General features: G+C 45.8%; 1 protein-coding gene across 3 annotated transcripts in view; it reads right to left on the bottom strand.

The window, feature by feature from the left end:
- SPAG6 (sperm associated antigen 6) overlaps positions 1-9,474 on the bottom strand; it is a 47,349-nt gene extending 37,875 nt beyond the window's left edge. For 2 of the 3 annotated variants that reach the window (XM_040075442.2, XM_040075448.2), the window contains exons 1-2: positions 9,391-9,451; positions 9,203-9,298 (exon numbers count right to left, since the gene is read on the bottom strand). In XM_040075442.2, the coding sequence (XP_039931376.1) occupies positions 9,203-9,298; positions 9,391-9,415 (121 nt within the window). In that variant the 5' untranslated portion in view covers positions 9,416-9,451. Of the gene's footprint in view, positions 1-9,202; positions 9,299-9,390 lie in introns of all 3 variants that reach the window. The other variant, XM_040075433.2, reaches the window with a different exon arrangement.
- Positions 9,475-15,623: the final 6,149 nt, after the last annotated feature.

Here is a 15,623-nt window from a genome sequence, read left to right as displayed (position 1 = left end):
TACAGAGTGCTCAGGATTATTTGGAAAGGGGTGGAGGCTGAAGCAGGGGTCACCACTATCCTTCATTTAATAGCCTCCACTAGAGCAGAGTTGAAAAAGATTCAGTGAAAGGGAACAAGGATGATCAAAGATGACCAATCCGTACGTGGAAGCTCTTCCTGTTAAACTAAGACTCTTCAGTAGGGATAGATATTAGTTCCAAGTGGTTATATAAAGTATGTTTTTCTTAAGGTCTGGGATTAGAAAATTACTTGTATTGTGATCCTTCAAACGTGCTGTCCCTGTAGCAGCCAGCTCTGTGAATTAACATTTTGGAGCTTTATACCTTAGCCAGAAAGCAGAGGTCTTTGAAAATGGAGAGGTGTTACAAGAGAACAACTAACACTCAGAGCTACAGGGATCCTCATATCAGCTCTCTCAGTCCTTTCCATTACTTTTTTTTTACAAATATAAAAATCTAGTTGAGCAACAATGAAAGAAAGCAAAACTTGCCTTCTCAAGGGCTCATATGGTTACTAGCACTGAGCAAAGGCCTTTTGGTGTGACAGTGCCACAACAGGGGGATCACTGCCTAATGGCAAGCAACAAACACCCAGGTGTTCAACAGGCACTCCATGACAAGGAAAAGCTGAGGACCTCAGAACAAGGACTAGTCCCAAGTGATGGAGGCTATAACAAGTTACACCTGTAGCATATTTCTTGCCCTAAAAAAGAAAAAAAAGGTAAGTATAGCAGCAGTAAAATTCTCACCTTTATTTTACATCAAAACCAAATTGCTCCCAGCAAGAAGAAAATAGCTGAATCATCTACACATAATTCTGAAAGGGCTGGGAAGGAAGACACAAAAAACTAACCATGGAGGCTATGCTGTCCACTAACAAATTTGTAGGAAGGTCAATACTCTAGACAAAAGCTGCACTGTCATGAGAGGTACAACCTCCCAGCATGTTCACAAGACACAGATTTCAGGGGGACACATAACAAAAGCAGAAAAGTAAACTGAAAGTAAAAAGTAAAAAGAACCTATGGAAAGAGGTCTGTAATATAGCTGGGGTCTACTCACCTTTCTGTTAAAGCCACTGGGAACTGAAAGAGGCTTCCTGTGTACCAAGTGACAAAAGATAGATCCTCCAGTATTGTAAGATCAATGGGAATTCATTTAGCACTTTGCAGAAATCACTACTTCAGAATGTGGTCATCACACAGACATCTTCTCATGAACTCTCCATAGCGGGTATAGTGTCATTAGCAAGTTATGCTTCATATCAAAAACCACTAAATACTTTCTATGACAAATTAGTAGTAAAAACAAACATATGAGTTGGGGCCAATGCCATCTATCTTCTAGCCAGTCATCTACACCCTCTGTGAGAGGATATTTTCTTGTCCTTCCCTCTAACATCAGTTGCATACTCAAACAGCTGCTGAAATTCCTAAGGGGACCTCACACTGTTCTTATGATCTACATTGAAGGTATTTTAGTGAAGCAGGAACAGTTAAAAGTAGTTCACTTTTATTCACTGTAAAGATATTATCTGACTTGAGATAATATGAAAACAAGATTATTTAATAAACAGAAAAGCAAAAAAGAAAGGGGGGGAAATAGTTTTACTGGTGTAAAAGAGCCTGTCAGAAGTGGTTGGGGGAGAGGTAAAGGAACATTTCAGCATGAAGTGTCCTGACCCTAAAAAAGCCAAGAGCCGCATGGCTGGGACATTAAACCAGGATGTGTCAGACAGTTCAATTCTGATGATCTCAAATCCAGAGAAATTTAAAGAGACTAGAATCACTTTACTCACAAGCTGGGTCCAGACCACGTGACACGCTTCTGACCTTTATGAAATATGTAAGCACTGCAAAATGTAGAACCACATTTACTAAGGTCTACATACATGTATGCTTTGAGTCATTCCAAATGTGAGATTTACACATTTTGTATTTTCAAGATTAGCTGATACAGCTTTCACTTTTGAAACAGCCTGAAAAACCTTCAATCTGAAAATACTTCCAAGCAGCATGCCTCCCCATGACTAATGCCTTTCATTTCATGAAAGTATAAACCATGTAAAGTTTGGTGATGACATTCAAGAATCAGCACAAAATGTTTTACTGTGAATTACTTTAGCTGGTGCAACTTATAGTGAGGAAAGAGATGAAAAATTAAATGGGAGTTACTGTTTGAAGAAAGGACACAAAATATTACAAAAAAAAAAAAAAAAACAAACCAACAACAAACTACAACATGTTTAGAAATAAAAGCAACTGTGCTTGTCCTCAAGGAATCTGTATTTTCTTAAAGTCATGTTTGAATGTAAGAAGAGACAGTGGACAAATAATTACAATGGCATGAGTTTTGGAGAAACAAGACAGAGAAAAAACAATTCCTGGTACTATACAAGGCTTATATTCACATCAAATTGACTAAGAATTGAGAGGAATATATATAGGCCTAGACCGTCCCTGTGCTTAGAAGATAATTAAAAGCTTTTATCTCTTCTTTCCACCTTCTCTTAAAACCACTTTTTTGCTCTGTGTCAAGATGCTTTCCATCACCTCCAATTACTCTGCAAGACCAACTCCTTGAAGAGTTTTCACCGTTGTCACCATTTTTGTATCTTCAGCAAACTTAGTATTTCTTTCTTTACAGCACTTAGAAAAAAGAGGAATTAATTCTGAGAGTATGAAAACAGCTACATAGAGATTCTACAGTCTCCACTAAGCCAAGATATCCAACCTTTTCTTCTATGACTTTTGAACATAGTGCTTTAAAGGACAGATGTGCCTGACACAGGATGGGACTTTCCTGCACTGGGCCCAGCCCAGCTCTTTGTTCCAGGGACAGCTGTATTTGGTGACCTCCTGTATTTGATCTCTTCCTTTCATCTATCCTGTTTACAGCAGTCTACTCCTCCAAAGAGGTCCAAGCCAGGATTCCTATCAGTATTTTTAATTAAATTCAAATGTATTTAACATTATTTAGAGTAGTAAAATAGGCAAGAACCTTCCAACAACTTCCTTTTATCTTGACCATTCACTCAAGTGAACAGGGCCAGACAGATCATGGAGTAGCAGTGTCTTGTCGCTGAAAACTTTAGAACTCCTTGGTCTTCTTCTAAATAAGTCTGTTGTGACAGAAGTAGGAAATTCATTAACCCTAATTCAAAAGCAACCGCACAGAAAGTAAACTACAAAATAAGGCATTTAGACTATTGCACTGGATTTATTTTGGAAGAGTTCCCACAAGCACTCAGAAACTGAGTAACAGAGAATTACTGCCAAGTATCCTCTCTTGCATCACAGAACCTTGACTGACATTGAGCAAGGAATGATCCCCCTTTCTATCCTCAGTTTCCCACTCAAATTTGTTTCAAAGAATGACACACTTTAGAAGCTGAATCATTCTTAACACACACTTCTCAAGTGGAGCTGTTACGTACAGGCCTGATGCACTTTCTTTTAGCAAGCAAGTGCTGGCTGCTGCCTAGCTGGAAAACAAACAAACAAACAAAAAAATCACTTGAGGCAGCAGCAGGTTCCAATTTTTTTTCATTCTAAGTTTCTGTAGCAAAGAAACAGTTGCTGCTCTGGAAATAGCAATCTTTGCTTGGCCATTTTGATTTTTTGGGAAAACAACCTGCAATTCATGCAAAATACTTCTACCCTCTTCCCATACTCATCAAATCCTTGTCAAACTTGCCTAGTCACAAATCAGAGAAATAACCCTACACTGGAAATTCTTTTCATTTCTGCATCTGAAGATGACTACTCCTAACCTACTTTCTGTCCTTAAAGGAAAAATAATCTCTCTTTTAAAATCTGGAAAAAAGTCATTCTACACTACTGTTGTCTCTGGACACACTCTTGTCTTGAAGATACTGTTCTTCTAATTTACGCTTTGGAACAAGAGAATGTCTTCTCATTTTTGTGTTCTGTTACATTTAGAACATTCACAGAGCTAACTTAAACTTTCATCATAATCAGCTTGATTTTTCACAGCTCCTCATGACAAATTCAGCTGACTTAACAAGGAAATAAAATGGAAATTTAATTCAGCCTCACCCCAACACCCTATCTTCACCTACCCTTTTCTAGGAGCTGCATTGCAGTAGGTTTTAAATCCCCTACTTAGAACAAATTTTCCAGAAGAGCGGTGAGAGAGAATTTTCACACTCACTTGTCCTGACACAGCCTCTTCCAGAGACAACAGAGTATGCAAGTCTCAAGTATGTACTCCTCAAGTGTGTCCTTTTCACAAGAAAGGACTCCTCACTGCAACAGTTCCATGGCCAGAACAGCTACCATCCTTCAGAGATCAAAGGGAACATAAATACAGTTTGGTAACAGAGACTCTGGCTGATCAAGTAATTCATACAGCAACTACCAGATGGTGTAGGACATAACGCACATTCAGCTTGACAGTATCACTGAAGATTCCTGAAGGATCCAGGAACAGTAAGTTTCTTCTCCTTAGATGCCAGACCCTGTTTCTGCATTAATGAAGCTGAACAAATCCTGTTACAAGAGGACAAATTTCTGAAAACACCCCTTACAGGGCTGTTAGTGGCCACCATGCAATTGTGCACAGATGCACCAAAACCAAGGCGGTCACAAGGAGCTGCTTCTTTTTAATGTCCACTCGTTAAGATGAGATTGAAATCCCTAAAAAATTCTGGTTTTGGCATTTTACTTGCAAATCTCCAGACAGGCCAGGAGACTGAAAAGAGGAGGTATCCTGGAACAGTTGAGCTTTCACTTGATTGAGTTACAGAAAAAGTCAATCCTCCAGCTTCAGCTGCATTTATTTTCTCCTCTGTCATCTCTTGTACTTTCCTTAAAGCAGCCTCCTTCTTCCCTTCATCAGGGGCCATGTCATCAAGCCTTTGGGAGAGCCACTCTCCACACCTGATCTACTACAACTGCAAAGACAACCTTTTGTCTTTTATGCCACACTGCATAATCCTCTCCCACTTCTGCTGCTAAAGCTCAGTAAAGCTTTTAACTCAAAATAAAAATATCTTTAGAAAACACAAAACCAAACCAAACAAACAACAACAAAACAACCAACCAAAAAAACTCCCAAAATTGTGTGCACCCTTTACAAATGGTACATAAACTCCAGTGTTTAAACTGGCTACTTGAGGGCACTGGAGTCTACTCATGTATATCCACTTGCAAGATCCAAATGCTCCCAGGCTTTCTATTAAGCACAGTGCTATCAAATTATAATCCTTAATACTACATAAAATATGGAACTATATCCTAAAATCTCTTCCTATGGTCTGTTCTGATTACACAGGGCCAAGTGTCCAACTGTCATATTCAAAAATAGTATATTTAAAATACATACATCAGAATCAAAAATTGAGAAAAGCATGGGCAAAAAGATTCAGTGCAATTGGAGGAGGAAAAATCAATTTTAACAGAGTTTTCTTTTTAAAAAAGGCTCCTAAAACCAATCCAGAGATTCAGAAATATAGCTCTTAAAACCTGTCACCAGTGGAATAGGCCTGGAGCCAGGAAAGAATACTGATGACATTATCCTTTACCTACAGAAAAACAGACCACTAAATAGGGGAAGGTGTCACGCCACTGCACAAGACTAAACTGTTTCTTAATCACAATGATAGCCTTAAATAACTCACATATTAAAAGCAACATTCTCATCACCATATGTTCTAATGCAAGATAAATAAATAAAAACTAATCAAATAACCAATCAAAAATGAATATCCAGAAGTAATTATTCTGATACATGTATTTATCCTGAATTGTAAATGCCCCAAAGAAAGATTAAAAAAAAAAAAAAAAAAAAAAAAAAAGAAGAAGAAGAAGAGCCTAAATCTGAGTGCAAGAGTGAGTGCTCAAGTTCATCTGCCATTATAACTGAAAATAACCTGTTTCTGGGATTTAAAATTTTGGAAGGATGAGGGGGTGTGGAGCTGAATAATGCATTCCAGTACCAAACTTCACAAGCATTAGCTGCCAAATGAATAGATTTAATTTTAAAGAGCATATTTAAAGTCATTACTATCAAAGTAGCTTCTCCCATTAGTCAGCAGCCCTCAAGAAAAAAAAAAAATTGATAAAATGTCTGTCATTGTTTCACATGTATATTTACTAAATGGAAAAGGTTTAGGAGTCTTGGAGCAGACTTTTCTCCCCAAGTATCAACTAATTAAGCATTCAAATGACAAATCCCACAATTATTCATGGTAGTATTTAATCATAGGGAACAACTTTATCAAAGCAAATCAGAGAGTTGGGAAACACACAGGAATGAGTTCCAGCAAAAGAATTTCTCTGATCATCCCTTGCACTTTCTTGCCACCAGAAAGCTGTTAAGCTCCCAGGCACTCACCCTCAGGACATTCTTGACCAGGAAAGAACCAGTGCCATGCAAATGTGGCCAGATTCCAGTTCCCTGGTTACAACATCTTTGAGATTTCTGCCCAGTGGGAAAAGCAGCTCCAGAACATGATGAGATACAGGAGCTTCAGAAGACAGATGCCCTAAGGAAAGGTGGGCTTCCTGTTGGCCCTCTCTGACCTTCTTTTCAGCTTCCCACCAGTTTTCCTTACAGGTCATACATAGGAGTCTCCAAAATAATGGTACCTTAAGGTTTCTCAACAGTCAAGCCAGCATAAGGAACTCGTGCCTCTGATCCTGGCTGCTTGCTCCCCTCTAAGACTGCAGGCTCCAAATGTGCAACAATATCACTGCTTGTACCTGGTTTAGCACCACAGAAGCAGGGCTTAGAGGGTGGTAAAGAATTACTTTTTCAACACTTCCATCTTTCATGATGTTAGCATGGTGTCCAGAGACACCTCCACAAAGAATAAAGTTTCAAACTAGTATTTATTTCCCTTACAAGATGTTAAGTACCAAAAGAACTTCTAAAATGGGATCAGATGCTTTATTCCTTGAGCACTCATCTTTCATTCTTATTCCAGGAATATAAACTGAGGCCATTAATACAAGAGCACATGATGATACATTTTAAGGATTTATTTTAGTTCAAATTCAAGTCACTGTAATCTTGGCTTCTGCTTTTGCCAGAAAGACACTAAACCCTGACAACTTTTGAGAACCAACAAAAGAACCCTGCAAGGTGCCCCTGACTCCTATAACTAATGTGAAATGATAGCAGACAAAGACTCTTCTCATCTTCTTAAAACAGTGATCTCCATAAGGGATGGCTAGAATTCTCATTCGCCAGAGTAAGAAACAAGCCCCAAACTCTTTTAAATACAGATTTATAGAGATACACATATAGACAGGCATCTTTCTTAAATCATTGCTCCAGCACTCACTAGATTAAGACCATAAAAGGCACACCAGTTATATGCTAGACAGCAGTGTCCCAAAATATTTGTTTTAATACAAGGACAAATTTTATTTGGTGGGAGGCTTTAAAGAAAAACACTTATTCACATATAATTTACGAGGAGGTTTTAAAACTTGTATCTAACACATCCAGAAAAGGCCAAAATGAACAGCTGTCATTGCAATTATATAACTACAAAGTATTTTTAAAGACACAGTTAGGAAAGATGGTAGAACATTTGCAGGCCATACAAATAAATTGCAACAACCATACTTGCAGACATTTGCCTCTTGTCCAGCATCTGAAAAACTAAAGTTTGTGGAAAAGCATGTCATGACCCGAAACAGCCAAGTAGGATAATCTACACAAATGCACATTTTCACATTATTACCCAGAGTCTGATCCTTGCAAATTTAACTTTCAGACCAACACCAGCTGGGTGCAGAAGAAAGTTTCAGGACTCTGAATGTGTTATAAGCAACAAATCGGTTCCAAGATAAAGTTACAACCAGATTACATCAAAACAGTTATTTTAAAAAGAAATACAATGCAATTAAAGTTTGCTTAGCACTTTGATTGCTTTCTTAAAATAGAAACTTTCTGCATTTTTAAAATGCTGGGCTGTGAGAAGCTTGCCTATCTGGGATCTCTCTCTGGGAGCTGCTAAAAACAGCACTGTAAAAGGACACAGAGGGACTTCATCATGCAGATAAGGCATAAATTATTCCTATAATCAAGCTGTCCCTTTAGCAAACAGAGATCACTTGTATAAACCACACCAGTGGCATTAACTTGCCAAAAGATGGAAAACAAAACAAAAAAATCAGGAGCCACAGCAAGGTAATACAAAAGGCCTGGTGTCAACATGTCACCCCCATAATAAAAGGAAATGTTTACTTAGCAAGAATTAAGAGATAGAGGTTTTAATAAAACAATTTTAATAAACGGTTGCAAATACAGTAAGAGAAAGTTGTGAATATTAACACCATTGGTTTTCTTTTCCATTTGCTTGTTAGATGTTGTTGTATTTGAAAAAAAGATGGATAGTTTTATTAGATCTGGGAAAGAAGTACTAAAAACAAAATCTAGGCACACCAAAATATACTCAATTCATTAATACCACATGGCAAACCAACCACTGATCTATAGCACATTTTCAAACTGTCATTCAGGTAATCAATTACCAGGCATTTCTTTTTCCTCTTTTAAGCTCAGGAACTTTGGCCGAGCGGAGTGGGTTTGCCAGATGCCAGCAGCACAACAGCTGGTAGAAGTGCTCCCGCAGCTCCTCTTTCTAAAAATGTTCAATTTGGTTCACGACATCCCATGACAGCAATATAACAAAAGCAAATCCCTCCTAAACTGAGCCAATCTGCCGGCAGAAAGAAGAACTTAGGAACAAACTTGTAAGGCCAGTTTAAAAATTCGTTTATTCTAAAAGTAGAATTTCCTTGGCAAATTAATGCTGGCTTCATCGGGAATTCCAATTTCTGTACTTCACATATCGGAACCGGGAGGAAGTAAATTTTTAAAAGGATTACACTGAGAATTTTTCCTCGAAATAAGCTGGAGGTCTCAGCCAGAGACATCCGCCCCGCACAGGCATGCGGGGCCCCCGCCCGCAGCTGGCCAGCGCAATTTACCCTCCCGCGGCAACGAGGCGGACTCGACAAGCAGGCTGGGGGCCAAATCCTACCGGGAAAATATCTCCAGAAACTGAGCGGGCAACGGGGGAGGAAGGAGACAAAAAAAAAAAAAAAAAAAAAAAAAAACCCCACAACACAGGGAAACCAGCGCTGCGGCCCCGCGCTGCCCCCGCCCCGGGGCGCGCGAAACCCCGCGGCCGCGCACGGCCCGGCCCCGCCGGCTCCCGCGTACCTGCACTTCGGAGCGTGTCGATGCTCTGCGGGCGGGCGGCGAGGTCGGCCACGGCCTGCGCGAACTGCGATCGGGCGCGCTGGTACTGCTCGAACACTGCGGGCGGCAGCGCCGGGGCGCCGGGTCAGCGGGCGGGCGAGCGCCGCGCCAGCCCCGCTGCCCGGGCCCCGGCCCCCGGCCCAGCCTACCTTGCAGGACCTGCCGCTGGCTCATGGCGGCGCCGGGCGGGCTCCGCGCCCGCGGGGATTTCCGCGCTGTGGACGCGTCTCCCCGGCAACCGGGCGGAAGCCGAGCCGCGGGGGGGCGGGGCCTCGGCAGTGACGTCACGCGCCCGCCCGCCGCGCCGGGTCCCGCTCCGCCCCGCGGGGCTCCGCGCGCCGCCCCCGGGCCGAGCTCGCGGGGTCGGGACGGGCCGCGGGCTGGGCCCGGCCGGCGCCGGGTCGCACACGCGTGTCACATGCTCCCTGCCGGTACGCGTGTGGCTATCGGCCCCTACAGAGTTTGGCGGGGGCGTGCGGACCGGCAGCTCCGCGGAGAGGGGACCGCCGCTGTGTCACGTCTGTAGCGCACATCACGGCACAGCACCTGTGGGGGTGTATCAACGCGACTTGACGTGAAAACGTGTACAGCGACTGTCCGCTCTCACCTCTCACCGGCAGGCAGCTGCCGCTCTCGGGAGCGCCGGGGAAGGCTGGGGACGGGCAGGGAACGCGCAGTGCCCGCGGGATGGTGCCGGCCGCGGCGCAGGGACGTGTCCGGCCCGCGGCGCGTCGCCGAGTTCAGCGCAGCGGAGGCTGGCGGGGAGATGTCGGACGGCCGGGCCGGGGCCTGTCCGCCACCGCTGACGTTTGGGAGCGGCGCAGTGGCCGCCCCGCCGGTGCGCACCGGTGGGACGCGCTGCTCCCCCGGGGCGCGTCCCTTGTCCCGCTCCGCTGCTGCATAACTTGCCGAGGGCTCGGCGGGCAGACAGGGAGAGCCTCGCCGCTCTGGCGAAATCCAGCGCATCTCCCGGCGGGTCCCCTGGGGTCCTCCTGCCTGGCTCCCGCTTCCCTCCGCACCCAGGGAGCCGAGGGAAATAAATAAATAAATAAATAAAAAGAAAAGATAAAAGCAATTCGAAGCTGCTCTCCCCCCGCCGCGCCTTTATTCTTCGGGAAGTGGAGTCCTTTGATTTTAGTTTTTTCTTTCTCACCACCGACGCGGTTCCTCCTCGGGGATCTCCGCTCCTGCCTTGCGCCGCCACGACGACCCACGCAGGGGGGGTTGCGCCTCACGGGGAATAAGCTTGCCCCGCGCAGGGCCGCGCAGGCCCCCTCCACCCACGGCCACGGAGCGGGGCCGGGGCGGTGCGGGCAGCGCGGTCGCGCAGGGGCGAGCCCGTGGGCTACAGCCGCACCTCGGCCGGGAGCCGCGAGAGAAGTGCGGCAGAAGAAGCGCGGTGCCCCGCTGGAAGGGAAGGCTTTTCTCAGACGATACACGACGCAGTTAATGATCTGCCCGAGCGCACCCATCCGCGCAGAGCACTCGCGCAGCAGCGGCAGCTCCCCGCCCCGCTCGGCCGCAGGTGGCCGGGAGTAGCATCCGCTGTCTCGGTGCAGGGCGGAGCAGCGCGGGGAAGGATGGTCCGGCAGCAGCCCTCTAGCTCTGCCTGGTACGGACACAAATTATTGCCGTGCACTATAATAGGGAGGAATTGTTAATTTTTTTTTTTTTTTTTTTTTCCCCCAGCAGCGTATCATTCTGGTAGATAAGCTGCGCGCTGCCTTCCATTTTTTCTCATCTTGGTGTCCGGCCATTAGGACTAATTACGAATAATTCTCTTCATAACTGGTTGGCAAAGACATGGTTGGTTGCATGTACGAGTAAACACAACCTTGGAGGTCTGTATAGCAAGTAATGCAAACGGTGGGACTGGAAAATGAAATCAGTGTTATCAGGGTTGGAAGAGAAATAGACTCTACATCTCCCCCAGTATCTTTTGAGGGCGATTCCCAAGACGCAGGATACTTGCGAACGAAGGTAATAGTTAGCTCTGCTATCGATCAGGCAGCTTCAACTGAAATTGTGATCCACAACAGAAAATCAGAGTTAATAGTCAATAAAGAATGTCGCTTTCTGTAGCCACACATTATTGCACAGTGGCTTCAAGTTTTCATGGGCTGCTAATCTGTCCTACAGAGATGTAAATGTACAAAATCAGACGACTGACACTATATAAACGTATTATCTGACAGGTATAAAAAGTTTTGTCTCATACCCTAAAGCTGGAATGTTGAAGGTATGTCAGCTGCCTTTTAAAAGTTTAGAAAAGTGTAAAAGAGATGTCTACATTTTTTAAAACTCTTGTCTGTGTTTACTCAGCTGAAAAGAGAGGGGCTAACATACACAATTTCATGGTCTGAAATGAGCTATGTGTATTTAGAGTATTTAGTGCAGGAAAAAAAATCTCTTTCAGCAAACAAATTAAACAGGCGATGTGCTGTTCTTTACAAATAAAGGAGACAAATAAAATCAGATTGGTGAGAAGGTCGTTTACCACAGAAAATATTTTGGGAAATTATCACCATGTGTACTTGAGAAGGGAACAGCTGTTAAACACATTTCTTTATACTTATTTCTGTTTATAAGTTAAATAAAAAATAAACAAATGGTGATTAATTACTTCCAGAGGTTAAAAAAAAAAAAAAAAAAAAAAAAAAAAAAAAAAAAAAGGCAGAAGTGTCCACTACAGATAAATTGATTTATCTGTCTAATTAAGTCTAATGTTTGGATAAGGAACAACAAACCCCACCCTGAGTACCACCAAGACTTGCTGCTACACTTCGTTGCTTGATACTAAGTCTGTTCACATGATTAATATTAATAATAATGAGGAATAAACACCATGCAAATGCAGTCTACGGAAATGTCACCGGTTCTCGCAAAAGTACTGAAGACGGAAAATCATTTATGGAAATGACGTAGTTGTGAGACTTCATTGCCTACTGCTGGGGTGCTCATTAGTAGGAAACCTGTATCCTTAAGCGGGTGGTGTTGGTAATGACTGCGTTACCGGACACGTCAGTTTAAAAAATAAACCAGAGACCGGGGGAACAGTTATCCAAATGAATAATGTGCCTTCGCTTTCAGGTGGATGTTCTTTAATCTCGGACTTTGATTCACTCGGAAATATGCCCGGAACGGGGCGGGGAAACATCATTTTCCCTAAAACGGGGAAAGGCGAAGTTGCTCCCGGGTTTGTTTGTGGGGTGAGGCGTGCTCAGAGCGTGGGTTTTCCCGGCTCGGTCTCGTCCCCGCGGGTGCGAGGCAACAGGTGACTCAGCTTCGGGAGCTGCCGGGTTCCCTCGGCAAGACCCCCCAACTCGAAGGGCACTGGGTGACCGGTCCAGGACCGAGCTCTCTGCCCCTCGACGGCTCAAGCCCCGCCGTGCCTCGGCTGGTCAAGCCGTGGATGCTCCACTACGGCTTAAAACTGCACGACGCCCATTAAAAGGCGAGGTCTTCCCGTGCCTTGGTGCGGCGGCTTCCCCAGCGGTTCGGGAGGGCGCCGGGGCTGAGGGTCACCCGGGCTGGAGCCAGACCGCCCCCGGCCGCCCCCCGCGCCCGTCGGAGGGGCGCTGGGTCTCCCCATCTGCCTCTGGAGGGTCTGTTCCTCCTGCCGCACGCCTGGCAAATTGTTCAAAGTGTTGAGGAGATATTCATAGGGTTACAGAAATTAGGGCTTTTAATCCCGTATTTGAGCGACTCGGCTCATTTGGTAGGAAGAGTAACGCGCAAACTCTCCCACGGATCAGAGTCGGAAGTGCTGGGTTTATAAAAGTCGGGAGTTTGAACGTGGAAAGGTTAGTGGGAGCAAATAGGATGTAAGCAACTGAAGTGCTCTCTCGAAAAGAGTACACTGACTGAAGAATCTCCAACTCCACGTATAGCCTCTACTGAAATTATTTTGAAACCTTTAATAATTTATTTTTAAAATTTAAGTTGGGCTGTGCCATTACCTGATTTTAGCAAAAACTTTATCAGAGAGACCATAGGAATGGAGAGTTCTCTCTTTTTTCTCCCTGAGCTTTGGCTCGGGGCTGCAGGGACTCGAGCCATTCTGGGGTCCCCTCTCCGGATTTTCGGAGACGAGTTTAGTTTGTAAGATCTTCTTATAGAGTACATTATTTCTGTGAGGCGAAGACACAAACATCGAGGCACTTCAGACGCACTAGAAAGAGGAGTTCTTTTTCTTCACTCAACAGGACGACGCTGGCATTTGAGCAGATATTTGTAACTGTAAAGGTGTAAAAGCTACAGGTTTGGCTAGTGGAGATTGGTGAATCACCATTACACTAGGAAAGGCTGAATAATAATGTTAAGGGATAAATACACCGGAAAAGGGCAAAACATATCAAGTTGACTTGCAGGATGAGACCAGGAAATATTAGCTGGTAGGGCTGAGCCCTTTTTACCACGTGCATATGGTTACACCTCTAGTTTCCTGCGGAACCGTCAGCGCCTGTGCAGTGCCATTAAAAAAAATGTATTTTTGGGACGTTCCAAAACTGAAAGCCGGAGCTTAATTTATTCTGCGGACTTGAAAGGAACGAGGTCTTCCTTTGTGTCTGATGCTCCGGGGGAGGGTGTGTGTTGGCTTGGCGCTGAACGCTGCCCGCATCTACATATGTAAACCCAGCAGCGCTTCTCCCCCCCGCGCCGGTCGGATTGCAGCTCTCAACAATGCTGCCACACAATGCGAAATGCGCGGAGCCTGCGCGGCTGCGGCTGAAAGCCAGTATTTAGTTCTTGATGTGGAAGGACCAAATCTGCGCGGTGCCCAGCGGAGCCCGCAGTCCGCCCCGAGGCCGTCCCGTCCTCCCGCACCGTTATTGTCCTTGGCTGCTGCGGTTAGTGGGGTGGGGACAGGCAGCAGCCAGACGAACGTATCCCGGTTTGCAGAAGAAGGTGTAACGAGAGGCGCTGGCAGCAGCAAAGGCTGCAAATCGCTGTCGTGTGGTTGCTATTAGCAACAAATCAGCTGAACAGCCTGCAAACCCCGAGCACCTAGGGCGGAGGTGGCAGGGAGAGCGCCGGGGCTGGGAAGGCTGGGGTTGATGGGCGCTTTCCCGAGGGGACCTCCCGTGCCGCCCCGAGCTGCCTCCCTGCAGGAAGGCCGAGGAGGGGCAGAGCAAGGGGAGATGCTGCCACGGCCGCGCACAGCGCTGCGGGAGAGGGGAAAGCCAAACCTCTTAAAAGAGACAAAATGGCAGCTCATGGCTTGTAGGCATCCTTCCCGGCGCTGAGTCCCTGTCTACCCTCCGCCAGTCTCCTCTGCTGCCAGCTCCTCCGTGCCAGGGGCTCTCCCCGCCTGCCCGGCAGCAGAGCCCCAGCCTGGGGAGCAGCAGCGCGGTGTCCCCCGGGGCTCCAGCCGCAGCCAGCCTAGAAACTGAAGTGCCACCCCTTCGGACGGGACAGGTCCCGACCGGGTACATCGAAGCTCCCGTTGGCCGGGCAGAGCTGCGGCTGAGAGCACCGCGCACCCCGGCTCCTCTGGCGCGCTGCCGGTGTCGGGAACACACGAAGTGTGCGCGCAGACTCCGCACCCCGCGCAGTGAGAGCTGCCTCGCAGGGGCATCACTCACTCAGCATCCCTGCACCTTGGCCATGCCAACACCTTTCTTTCAGCACCCTGGTAGCATAACTTTTTGGGTATCTTGATTTCAGTTGTTTGGGCTTTCTTCTGTTTTTTATTTTGTTGATTGTTTTGTTGGAGGGTTTTTTCCCTATTTCTCCTTCAAAGTTTTGGGATTGTGTATGTGGAGTTTTTGGGGGGGTTCTTTGGTGGAGTATGGGGTTTTTTCTCATTTAGCTAGGATTTTTTTCTGATTTTTGTGTTTGAGTTTTGGAAGTTTTTCTTGTTTGTTTTTCTTTGGTTTTTTTTTTGTTTGTTTGTTGGGGGGGTTGGTTTAGTTTTGGTTGGGGTTTGTTGTTGTTGTTTGGGGTTTTTTTGTGGGGTTTTTTTGTGTGGGTTTGTTTTTGTTTTTTTTTTTTAAACTCAGTCCACCTCGGAGGCCTCCATCAGCTGCATGATGTTATCTCACTGATCAGAAAGTGCCTCGTTGAGAAGGCAACTCTCGAGCATCCCCAGCACATGGAGAGGGAGGAGTAAGAAATGCCACCGCTGGCAGCAGTGCCTGGAAGCTCTGCGCTCAGCGGGGCCCCAGGATGCGAGGCGGCTCCTCCTGGCCTCGGCCTTCTCCACCGGGGATGTGGCGGCCGAGAGGCATCGGGGACGCGGAGCCCGGCGGCGGGCGCTGAGGGGGAAGGGCTGCTGGCTGTCTCTGCTGTTTTAAAGTGCCTACCTGCCACTGGGGAGTTCTCACCCGGCCCCTCCCGGAAAATGTACCCCTCCACACCGTTGAGAGCATCGGCGTTCGGA

Source organism: Hirundo rustica, chromosome 1 (genome assembly GCF_015227805.2).
Source record: "Hirundo rustica isolate bHirRus1 chromosome 1, bHirRus1.pri.v3, whole genome shotgun sequence".
In the NCBI taxonomy this organism is placed as follows: Eukaryota; Metazoa; Chordata; class Aves; order Passeriformes; family Hirundinidae; genus Hirundo; species Hirundo rustica.
Note: the sequence above shows the minus strand (reverse complement) of the source record. Positions and strands in the feature narration are given on the sequence as shown.